The sequence below is a fragment of the Xiphias gladius genome, chromosome 11, assembly GCF_016859285.1.
Source record: "Xiphias gladius isolate SHS-SW01 ecotype Sanya breed wild chromosome 11, ASM1685928v1, whole genome shotgun sequence".
Taxonomy (NCBI): Eukaryota; Metazoa; Chordata; class Actinopteri; order Istiophoriformes; family Xiphiidae; genus Xiphias; species Xiphias gladius.
Genome location: NC_053410.1, coordinates 20,096,059 through 20,108,980, shown reverse-complemented (window position 1 = coordinate 20,108,980; position 12,922 = coordinate 20,096,059). Strand labels below are relative to the sequence as shown.

General features: G+C 45.2%; 1 protein-coding gene across 6 annotated transcripts in view; it reads right to left on the bottom strand.

The window, feature by feature from the left end:
• fgfr2 (fibroblast growth factor receptor 2) overlaps positions 1 to 11,281 on the bottom strand; it is a 38,718-nt gene extending 27,437 nt beyond the window's left edge. For 5 of the 6 annotated variants that reach the window (XM_040138879.1, XM_040138880.1, XM_040138876.1 and 2 more), the window contains exons 1-3: positions 10,686 to 11,281; positions 8,209 to 8,464; positions 117 to 374 (exon numbers count right to left, since the gene is read on the bottom strand). In XM_040138879.1, the coding sequence (XP_039994813.1) occupies positions 117 to 374; positions 8,209 to 8,389 (439 nt within the window). In that variant the 5' untranslated portion in view covers positions 8,390 to 8,464; positions 10,686 to 11,281. The other variant, XM_040138877.1, reaches the window with a different exon arrangement.
• Between the last annotated feature and the right edge of the window lie 1,641 nt (positions 11,282 to 12,922).

The window sequence follows — 12,922 nt, the reverse complement described above, 5'->3', positions numbered from 1 at the left end:
CAGGATGTTCATCCCTGACCATATCTGCTCCATGGCCACTTCCTGGACAGAATTGCACATCTCCAAACTCCCTATCCCATCCTGACCTGTTCTGTCCTGCCTGATCCCTGACTCACCTGTGACATTCACTATGAAGCAGACCGTGTCTTTGCCCACACTGGTGCAGGCATACAGGCCCGAATCCTTGGGTGTGGCATCACGGATCTGCAGCACTTCCTGCTCTATCACTGTGCGGTTGTTGGTGCCCAGAGAGCTGCCGTCTTTGGTCCAGGTGATGGTCCCCGTCGATGGCAGAGGGCAGCTCAGCTTCAGCACCTCCCCTGGGTGTACTGAGCACACCGTGGGCTTAGAAATTTGGTATTTGTTCGATGCATCTGCAGAGCGAATGGGGAGGGGGGGTGAAAGGACAGGTTGGAGGAGGAAGAGGGTGCACAAGAAGGAGGAAAGAGAGGTGGGAGAGGAAGAAACAAGCCATAGTGTAAGAAACAAAAACACCATATAACCCCCAATGGATGCACTTAAATGAACTTATAAAGGATTTATGCAGCAATACAGAGAAGAAGAGGCCCATTTTTTAAACCGCCACACCAACATGTTGTTACCACAACCTCCCAGTCAGTCATTTGAAATGGAGCTCTTAGAAAATACCACTTTTCTGTTATCAGGTGTGCAGTGTGATTGGTGCTTATAGATTCAGAGCATGCAGTTACGGCCAGAGCAGCATATGTAGAGAAAAAAAAAACAATCAATGCTTTGCGAGCTGTGTTGACAGACAACTCCCATCCCCACAACCACCCCTCCCTTTTTAGCGTAGATGCCAAGCAGACAGCGTGTGTGGGTGAGTAGGAGCAGTACACACAGATCTCTTCAGCCTAAAAAAAGGTAATAAAACTCCAGCACGTCTGCCCATCAGAAAGGAAAGCAGCCAGAAAGGTCCAGGACGGAAGCAGTTGTCAGGCAGGGGAAGGGAGAAGGAGGGGGAGGGAGGTGCTCGCTTTTTTGGCTTTTCTGTGGTTTTGACTCTGTGCCTAAGATTCGAAAACCTTGACCTGGCTGTAGCCTGACTCTTCTGTTTTCCACTGCTCTCTTCTTCGTTTTCTTTCATAACTTGGCCATGGAGTAGCTACAACCCCGGCACAGGGTCTGCTGGCCAAGGCAGAGAGCAAGAAACTCCGCTAGACTCCAAAGTGCATAAAACCTTCACTTCTGGGAGAAAATCCAAGTCAGCCTGCGAGTGCATATGTGTACACCCTGTCCTCTGACTTGTACAACAGCACAGAGCGGACGAGGTGAATGTCCAGTGTATAAAAGGGAATTTTGAGTGTTCATAGCTGAGACTGCTCTTCTACATAAGGACATATTTTATCCGTGTCCATACAAACTCTAGACTGTAGCAAAAGGGGGAAAACCTGTCTGAAATACAAGCTGGATTCTGCCATATATACCAAAGCCAATTCCAGTCACCCTGAGGCAAACTTTAACACAGACACACACAAAAAGACACATTCATGCACAAACGTGTATATTGACTCATCTCAAAAGTAGATAGAGCTCAACACTCTGCAGCCATTCGCTGTGAGAAAAAAAACTGTAGAAATTCCAAGTTTTCGTCTTTATTGCAGTACAAAAATGTCCAAAACTCTGTGTGTGCGCGCGCCCACGTGCGTTTGTGTGTGCACGTGTGTGTGTGTGTGTGTGTGTGTGTGTGCTTTCTTCAGATGGAACTGGAGGAGAGGGGCAAAAAAGAGAGGGAATAAAAAAATCTGAGGAGCAAAAGTAGCAACACTGGAAAAGCATAAGTGTTGAAGGTATACGAGCACTTGGCTGAAGGCTGATAGGTGTAATTATGGAGGCAGTGGCACTCCCACCCTTTCCTGTACCTCAATGCACCTTTTCAACAACATCCCACCCCCATTATGTGCTGCTGCCCTATGTGTGTGTTCAATATAAAGTACGCATACACACTAGCCTCAACAGGAAGGGAAAGTCATAAGCTAGCGGTCGAGGCATGTGTGCAAGCCTCCAAACATTCCCCTTGGGCAAGAAGACACACACAGGTACAGTTCCTGTATTGTCTTTTTTTCTCTCTCTCTGTCTTTCCATCAATCCAGAAATAATTAACCCCTCCCTCACCACCCAGGACTGAGTGTGTGGTCTATATAGGAGGTGGAGCTCCTGTGCTGATTGATGGGAGCTGTCTCCGCTACCTTTTATGACATGGTTTTCCACACCAGAGGCCTTCCAGCTTTTCCTTTATTGTTGAACTTTAGGATTTTAGAGATTAGGAAATGTCATAACTGCCAGGACACAAAGCAGTGTAGGTATCTGCTGGGAAGCAGGTATGGACAACTTCAAAATACAGGACCCCTAAATGAGGCGGACGAAGCAACAAAACACCTGGAACTTACATAAACACACACAGGCTGCACTGTCTGTCATCACACTGAAGAGAAAGGAAGGGCACCGAGGTACTTCACAGAAAGATGATAGTCACACACTACAAGCAGGAATCTGAGGAAGAAGGAGCGATGGAAGGAGGAAAAATAAGTACAAAGGACGGTAAGGGAGAAAAAGGAAGGGAAAAAAAGGGAAAAACAGGATAGGACTCTCTCCAAATGGTGCCTCTGATTAAAGAAAGCATCACTGTTAGTTCTGCCTTCATCATTTTCTTATCTCTGCTGCCTCCATCTGTCTTCCTCCATCAGCTCCTCCTACTGCCACTGCTCCCTCATTTCCCTCTTTCACCTCCCCTTCCACTTTGCCCTCTTCTTCCTCCGTCCCAAACATCCCCATCCCCCGCTCCCACCCTGCTGACCTAACCCTGACCCTTCCCAAACCTGTTGACACCTCCAGCATGCCTGATTGTTCATGGGAACCTGTGTCATGTAAGCGCGCACACACACACACATACACAAACACACACGCAGACACGGTGAATGCAGCTAGAACCTAAGGGACCGTTGTACTCGCTGAGAAAATACAGATACAGAATTACACCCTTAATAAAAAGCAGGTATCATGCACATGCACACCAGGAGACACACATCCACACACACCCTACTCTACTTGAAAAGATTTTACAAGAGTCCAAGGTATCCCTGGACTCATGCTGAGTTGAAGAGTTGAAACCCTTCACTGCAGATTTTTCATCTCTGCAAAATTTCATCCCCCTCTGCACCACAGGAGGGGGCGGGAGCCTCTCTACCTTACACACACACACACACACACACTTTCATTCAATTTCAATCAAGCGGTTTTCTCCTCTGCCCTCCCTCCTTCATCACTATCGTTTTGCCTCTCTTCTCCTAAGGCACATCTCCATTTCAAAACCCATCTCTCTCTTTTTCTCTGACAGCTATTACAAGTATCTGTCAGGTGTGATAGATTCTGGCGGTCCACTCCTCGCTATCTCTCCGTCCTCATTCACACTGTCTTGGCTCACAATTAGTCTCACAGCCTGAGAGTCTGCAGCAAAATGGAGCAAGCAATTCTCACCAGTGTCTCCTTGACGTGTGTATTTCTGTCTGTCTGTCATATCGGCGAGAGGCAAGCAGTGATGTTGGCAAAGTGGGGGGGGGGGGGCGGAGTTTCCGAAAGCCCTGGAGCTTTTCTTACGTAAATGATCTATGAATTTACTTCCTCAGAGAGCCTCATTCAGCTGCAAGTCTATTCTGCCATCTCCTCTCTGTCGCATTCTGCACAACGGGATACGTAGACTAAATGTAATGACTACCATCTCTGAGGCACACACTCGGTATGCACGCAGACCAACAGGCACAGGCACACATGCACACACATACACACACACACACTGCCAAATCACTCTGTCTCTGCGGCCTTTCTTATCCCTCCTTTTTACCTCTCCTCTTTCCTCTGTATCCTCCTCACACAGTCAAATCCCAGGACTTTTCTCCCTTTTTTTGTCTCTCCCTCTTTTCTGATGCCCTTTCACATTTAAATCCCTCCTTAGCTTTTTTCCTCTGACAAAGGAGCAGCTCCATGAACTGGCTCCTGCTGGCGTCCATGGCAACAGCCCCTCCGGTGCGCCCACCCCTTCACCCCTCATCAAGGCATTCTGCGAACCTCACCCGACCCCTTTAACCCACTGGCTACCCCTTATCTTCAAAAATCTTTTAAGGTTGAAGATCTAGTGACCCTCGGAGCCGAGCTTCCTTTTACTTTGCTGTGGCTTCTGAATGTATACACTAAGGCTACAACTATAGATTTTTTTCATTACTGATTAATCTGTCAATTATTTTTTCGATTAATCATTTACACTATAAACGGTCAAAAACAACCTCAGGGCTCAAGGGGACAGCTTCAAAAGTGTTGCTTTGTTCAACCAACTGCCCAAAACTCAAAGAGATTCAGTTTAGAATGAAAACAGACAAAAGCAGCAAATCCTTACATGGGAGAGGCTGGAACCAGAGAACCAGAAAATGTCTGGCATTTTTCACAGTTTCTTACTTGAAAAATGACTGAAAGGATCGACTGATTATCAAAACAGCTGTTGATTATTTTTCTCTTCACAACTAATCGTGTAATTGTTTCAGCTCTAATATACACATTTACCTTGAAAGTGGCAGTATTTTCTCCAGGGAAGTGAGCAGGCAGGAGGCTCAGTGCCAGGCACAAAAAACACGTCCGTGGACGATGTAAGGCTAATGCAGGGATCAAATCTGGAACCTTTCAGATCTATCATCCTAAGCGCTACAACTACTCTAAAAAATATATATACAGCAGGTGCAACATTATTTAGTTAAATTCATCCTAATTGAAAATGGTAACAAATCTGCGGCTTCACAGAATTTGACAAGAAATTCCTATCCGACTTCCAAAATTTTGTTTAGTTTTATTAGGAAACTGCATCGCTATATTTGCATCAGAGTCTAGTTGCTAAATATCTGTATATTTTTTATTTTCTTCATCGTTTTTCCTCCTTTTCCCGCCATCATCCTGCGCTCCCTGGTGGCTCAAGTTCCTTTCTGCCTCCTGCCGTCGGACAGTCCACCAAGGCCTGAGGTACATGAGGGCACAGGTATCAGCTCTTCCCAGCCTCTTATCAGACAGGTGTGAGATTGAGAGAATAGAGTTACAGGGTATTTTCTGGCACATCCGCCATGGCAAATAACAGTCCAGACACACATACACACACGCGCGCGCACGCACAAACACACACACACACACACACACACACGCACACACACACACACACACAAACACACACACACACACACTCAAACCTTCAAGATTAACACCAGCCAACGGCAGGCTAATAAAAGCCATTGAGTGAAGGCCGTATATTCAGCCCAACTGCCCCCTGGCCACGCCACTGGCCGACACACTGCGTTTGTTTAGAGTTCAGTTCCATTGCCATCGCCACAGTTACAAGCACACACAGACACACACACTCCATGTCATTAACCGGCAACCTGACACTTTTACACTTTTACAGCTGTACTCCTACTGTGTAGATAGCACAGTTTACAGAAAGGTAATAAGCCCGCAACTCCTTGACATTCCCACCTTCACACACAAACAGACGCACACAAACACACACACACACACATACACTGACATACAACTACCAACAGTTTACTGAAAACTATGATTTTAATTAGCAGTCTACGGTCATCATAACTGTAATTAAACTAACCGTCAGTTTAACATAATGTGAATATGTATCTTATTAAATAAGGTACAGTGCACAGATGGAAACTAAATATAGAAATGTGCCAAGAGAGCAATTAAATTCCTACTGTGCCCAGAAACTCTTCTGCTGACAAGCGTCGCTCCTTTTCTTGTGTCTGTCTAAGCATAAAAGAGTCATCGCTGACACATAATGCAGCCTTTGTTTATTTAACTATTTTGAAGTGTTCCCCTCTATGATGATCAAGGCATTTTTTGAAGAACAGAGTTTGGCAGGGCACACAGGAAAGTACAGCCAATTCATGAGCTGACTTTTGTCCGCTGCACTCACATTCATCCTGCGTTCCAACGTGCATGGTGCCACATGTATTCCACATTATATGCAAAGAGGGGCATAAACAGACCACAGACCAATGTTTAAGACACACACACACCTCCTGTATTTGGTGCCATTGTTATCAGCTCAGTCAGGGTATTTTAATCACTGTGCAAATGGAGAGCGCCTGGACAAGGTAAACACTCCCATAGATACTGAGGTGGCTACAGCGACAACAATAGGCCTGTTGTGGAGGCCTGAACCACCGCGCTCGCTCTACTTCTACTGTTACAGCAGCCACAGGTAAACAAACTAGCAGGGCCACTGGTGGTGCAGGCGTGGGCTCTATAGAGACAACATTGATATGCAATCTGATGAATCACTGCTCCCACACACACACAGGCAGCGGTGTGACCGAGGCTGCAGGGCAGAGAGGGCTGGAGGGGGGTGGAAATCCTAAACATCTCTGCAGGGGGGTGTTATTAGGACAGAGAGACTGGGTCCAGCCAATCTGTCTCCCTATCTATGCCATATAGGTGACACCAGTGCAGTCCATCAGGAGTAGTGAACAGAAGGAGGCCACAAGACACTGAAGCTGTGGACACACTGATTCAATCACACACAGCTGCAGTAAAAAAAAAAAAAAAAAAAAAAAATTTAAATAATCTTTGTTTGCCACGTGCAGCAGAGAATCTGATTCACTGATTCAGGATCAGATATGCAGGCCAGGTTCTCCATGCCCTGTTGATCCCTCATCATGTGACCCCCAGGTCTAGCCACTTAATTTCCAGTCACATGACTTCATCACTGCCCAGTGCTCTGTAATCTCTCCATCTAAAGGAGAAGTCAAATATGCACAAATCCTCTTAGAACTTTCCTGGAGGATTGTGTAATTCTGGAAAACTCTCCCTTGTCTCCCTCTCTCTCCGTCCTCTCTTTGGCCATGCAGCGTAGCGTCCGGGCTACATGGAGCTCCGGACAAAGCAGCTTGGAGCCACACAGTCTGAGACAGAACAACAAAAACAATAACACGGAGAGGAGAGCTCGGACGGCCTCTCATCAATGTAGGTAACAAGGATACCTGACCTCTGGGGCAAAGGGTGAGACAAGGTACAGAGTGTGTGCATGTGTGTGTGTAGAGACAGAAGGAGATGGGGGAGGTAGCTTAAAAAAGTGATGCTCTGTTGTTGGCCTAACTTACAATTAGTATGCTGATTAAAGCCTGGGAACAAAAGGCTTTGGAATGTGAGTTACCATCCATCACAACAACTCTAATTAGCTCGTCTCTGACCAGACTCTGAGACTGGAGACAGAAAATGGGGAAGCCTCAAAAGAAAAGAAAAAAAAACCTAAGGATGGCCTTTCACAAAAGATTTCTCAAAAATTAATTGTTTCGCCAATAGAAAGTGTGGCTTTACAATATTTCAATTCAAAAACTTTGGAGAAAATGGAGCATAGGCTTTTCTGAACCAAAAAACAAGGCAAAAGTCCTTATTTCTCTCTTTCCTTCTCTCTTTGTGCTTCTTTCACGGCAAGCAGGGCATTAGAGAAATGCCAGCATAAACACTGTCCCACCCTCTTTCACAGTTGTCCCTTGCCGTCCCACACGGGGTCACAAACCTGCCCTTAACACTCAAATATACCCTCAACTACCACAGACATCAGAAAGAGAAATAAAACAAAACAGTGTGAATCACGTCTCTTAGTGAGGAAAACAAGAGGCTAGCCATGCTGAGGTTAGTGGTTTCCCTTCTGTTAATTTATTTCAAAGCCCTGCAAAATCCTCTGTGAATTCCGGTCTTTCTACTTGTTGGGTCTTTAGTGAAGTTTGAATGGATAGAGGGGCTCAAAATCCTAGTTGTCTTTACAACAAAGTTCAAATGTTATCTTGTACGTGTGTAAATAACAGTGGAAACAGTGAAATTTGAAATTTAGAAAATTCATTCCCATGTTATTTAGTTATTAATTTATATTCAAATGGATGAAACTGTAGAAATCTAAGTGTTCCTCATTTAGCTGTATCCATCGTGGATTTTTATCCAATAACGTTAAGCTAGTTAAGGACAAGGACTCTAAGGAAAGGAGACAAAAGTTAAACAAAATTCAGGAGTCGGGTTTAAGGGGGAAACCAACTTGACAGACCTACACCTGCTCTCTAAAAACAAACCCAACAAATGGTTTTTTCCCCCCACTCCACCTCCCAGGCTCTTCTTTTCTGTCCCTTCCCGACCCCTGCTGCTCACCTTCAGGTTCCAGAGTGGCCTCCTCCTCCTTGGTGGCGGTGAGGGGTGGCCGGGCCACGCTGACGGTCAGCAGGGACAGCAGGACGGCGGCCAGCAGCCAGGCCCACGAGGCCATCCCGTTAGTGGGGGCCAGCGCTCCCCATACCCCCCTTCTCCACCTCCCCCTGGACACTGTTCCCATCTGAGGGGGTCCGCCCAACCATCAACTGCAGCCGGGTCGGCCTGTCACTCAGTGGAATTCACCCAATCACCTGGGCTGAGAGGTGAAAGACCAGGAGAGAAGAGGAGGAAAGGAAGGTGGTGGCGAAGCGATGATCGAAGAGGTAGAAACAGAGAGGCAACAGAGGAGAAAAAAAGACAATATATCAGTGTGGAATAATTACTCTACTGATGTCAAAGAACATGTTTCTGCACCATTCTTCCTCTTACGTTATTTTTGACACAGTGAGACAGAAAAATGAAGCAATAGAAAGCAAGAGAGACACGGAGTGTTTCAAAATGCTGTCAAACAAGCCATGCCACAGACATACCGAAGCTGTGAGGCACCAGCAGTCAACCCACAACCACCCTGCATCTCCCTTCACTTCTGATCTATAATTATATCCAATGAAATATGTTTCAGAGGAACCAACTAAGAGACATTCTATCTCTGAAAGGCTTAAGGTTCACAGTCTAGCCAGTTCAAAGATCAGACTTATTCCAAGTTTGTTAAAATGTAATTTCACACAAATACAACATAATCTCCCGTATCATTGTGCCACGCTGCCTCGATCTTTTCCTCCAAATTAAGAATAACATCCATTGTTAACTGGGGAGTCACGACGCTTTTTGAACCCATCAGATCAGCCAATGTCGCAGCAATTTCGTTTCATTTCTTCCCCGTCGCAACAGACGCGCCAAACCTGTTGCCCGCGCTGCTGCAGTTGTGTTAACTGTATTCGTAAACGGCTCTTATTGCATCTACGTGAGTTTACTGTGAGACCAGTGAGGCTCACGTCGAAATGCAATAGTGCAATATTGGGACACACACACACACACACACACACACACACACAGACCGTTCTGTGTAGCCAGACATCTGCGATTCAACCGCGCTGAAAGTGTCTCTGGAGGTTTGGTGAAGTCACGCTTCCCTGCGCCCCTTCTCCTCCAGCTGGACTTGTGGATTGGTTTTTACCCGCAAAGACACGTGTAAGTTGACTTTTAGAGAGCGGACCTGAAAACGTGCACATCCCGATTTTTATTTAACTCCCTCCTCCGGGGCTACACGGGATGTGGACCGCGGACGCGCACACGACGTCGGCGTAGAAGCAAGGATTCCTCCCGACATCCAAACTTTATCAAATGCCGCGGCTTGGTTTTTCGGTGAAGGGAACTAGTTCGGCGTCGCGACAGCTCAGACATATGATTTATTAATGAACTGTAAACCAGTCATTGCACCACTCAGCCGTCGGGCTTAACGCGGTCTAAAACTCCAGCGGGACCACAAGAGACCAGAATTACCCAGAAACCTCCACTCGTTTTATATGATTTCTAAGTGTGTAATGTCTGCAGCGCAATAAAAAAAAAAATGACAAGATTATTCGACAGGTATCAAATATAACCATACTTAAAAAAAAACCTAAAGGCTGAAAAGGAATAAAAATACACTGATAAAAGATCAAAATAAAATCTAAAAACACAAAAACACGAAACAGTAAAAAGATTTAAGGAGCGGATACAATGCGCTCCTCATTACAAAACTTGCTCGTTTACCGTGTTGCCGACATGACATTTGGACACACGAGGGACTTTGCTCCATACATGCCCACAGCCTTCATTTAAACTCCGGCGTTGAATGAAATTTCTTGGCACTGATCGAATTCCTATTGAAATTCAAATCGGTTGGCTTTTCCACAATGGGGGCTCATTTGGAGCCGCTCAGTGATTTAGGGCTCCGGCACCAAGCAGTGAAAAAACAACTGCGGTCACAGGATAATTGGCACCATAAATGCAATGCAGAAAATGAAGCGAAGTAATAAATAACCGGGACACTTGTTAATGGGTCCTTAAGTGATGATGCAAGGTGCTGCGTGATTCCTCGCTTTCTAAACCCAACACGAGTTGCATTGGATTATAGGATAGAGCGCAATATTAATATAAATGGAGCACAATGCATTATTTGTGTTGGATGAAAATTTATGAAAATCTTAAATAACTAACTTCTTGGAGAACTTTGCAAATTTTCCAGACTCGTGCAAAGTCGCCAAACGGAATCCTTGGTTAGAAAACTCTGCGAATTCAACTATAAGTGGCGAAACAGTTCTCGTCCTGTCAGGCAACCCCAGGATAAAAACAAATACAAACCCAGAGAGCCCAAAGCCTTTCTACTATCCCGTAGCCTACTTGTCATGCCAGTCGAAATCTTGACAGATGCGAGTCTGAGGGAGCTTTAGACTTTTCCCAGCTGAGCTTCATCGTAAACACAAAATACTTACCGGGGAGGACTCAAATCGTGGAGATCTCTGTTTTGGCATGCACAGATAAGGGAGGAGAGAGCATGAGCTGAATCCAGAGGGAGGAATGTCTCCAACTCCACAATGCACCAAAAAAATCTGCGAGGCGCTGCCTTTTTTTCTTCTTCTTCTTTTTCTTTTTTTCAGCTTACTATTCCAAAATTAACCGGCATCAACTCAGATCAGAGGATATATTCCAAAACTGGAGGAGCCGTGTAGTCCAGTGCAATGCAAAGAAATCCGACTTTACATGCGTTATCCTTCGAAAACAGCTCGGGAAACCATACTGCTGTAACCCCCAAACTTTCCTCCCCGTCACCAAGTTTCTTCTAGGGCGCAAAACATGCCCAGTGTTCCCGGGAAGCGCACTTGTCAACTAAAAACAAAGTTTGCAGCTACTAAAGAGGTAGAACGGGGGTTAAAATGTACATGTGAGTAGCTGTCCGATGCAAAATGTCATAAAATCCATCACTGTGCGTTCCCCTGCTGAAAAGTGCGTCTTTCGCGTCTCCTTCTCTTTATCTGACGACAGTCCTCGCAGTGTTTCTCAGACGCTTTGTCAGGTTTACTAGGTTTTTTTTTTTTCTCTCTCTCCTCCTTACGTCTCCACACACTGCCCTCCTCCTTCACTCCAGTGGGTGTCACCCCCAACTCCCCCCACCCCCATGCACCCCGAGTGTAATTCGAGCCGCTTCCTGCAAACTGCAGCGCTGCCTGCCCGCCTGCCTGCCCTGCGCTCAGCTTGCTCGCACATTGGGTCCAATGCGAGGGCCCCTGCTCCGCACCGGAGCTGTCAGACCGCAATAACAACGCCCCTCAGTGGCCAAGGCATGGCATCTGCGGGAGGAGACTCGCGCACGCACACACAGAGGCACAAAGTAGCCATACATTTCCAGCAGGCTATATTTAGATGCTGCGGTGGTGGAGAAGTATTCAGACCATTTTCCTAAGTAACATTAAGCACTAAAAACCGTGAAAGTACTTAAGTATTATCAGCAAAATGAACTTGAAGATTTTGCGTAGAAAACACATCATCAGTTTCTAAATATGATCTATTATAGAGCAAACTACCCCAAAAAATGTTAAAGGCATCAGTAGCAATTAAAACAATATTGTAATATGACAGTTTGACAGTCGTTATATTTAATAACAAGCACTTTTCATTTTTATCTGTCATGTAAGGAGTAGCTGTAGTTGTCATTGTCAGATATAGTGGAGTAAAAAGTGCCTTATTTGCTCTGAAATAAAGTGGAGTTGAATTATAAAGTAGCATATAAGCGAAATACTCCACTGAAGTATGAAGTACAAGTACACACCAGGCCTGATCTTGTGAGAACTGTCCTGTGTGTCATATTCTAAAATGAACATATCAGCAGTGTGTCTAGATATAATGTGATAAAATGAAGATCAAATTTCTGATTAATTGTCATGGTTTAGGAGCACGATGGAAATAAAATGCCAAAATAATATTTATCATAATGAATTTAATGTGGAGTAATGCCTTTGCTTTACAGGGAATACACATTATATACATATGGATATACATACTTTCATGTCATTGACGGAAGTTTTCAATGTAGGACTTTTGCTTGTAACAGAGATTGTTTTACAGCATGGTATTAATCAAAAACATAATATTGCAGGCATCCAGTATTACACAGGACAGCACCTGTGAGTTCAGAATGATAACATGAAAGCAAAGAACAGAAAGGAAGACAAGAACTGAAGTTAGAGAAAGAGGGACATGTTTTTTTCTGATTTCATGCATTGTTGCAGATATAGGAAATAACTGAAGTTCATAGCTTTCCTACAAATCAACAGATCTGTCCACAGCTACCCAAAGAGAGACTGAAGGCTGGCCCCCCGTAGCTCGTCCCCCACTGCTTCAAGCTGTCTCCTGCATTGGTTCAGGCGTTCAAGTGCTCTGAAAGAGACACGGGGAGGGTGGAAGACTCTAATCTCCACAGACTTCTTATTTTTGTCTTGCTTCCACTGCCAAAGTCCTCTTTTTTAAACAAGGGAGGGAAAACGCTTCCATTCATTTTGAAAAGTGGCACTAACAAGAGTTTTTTTTTTTTTTTCTGAGGCAAAGGTTCGGCCTGTGAATGGCGAGTTCTACCTCTGTTTTTCTCTCCTCTCCCATCTCTGCCTTGACCAGTAAAGCCATCACATAACAGTGGAGCTGACAGGTTGGCTAGAAATAAAGAGAGAGCGAGAGG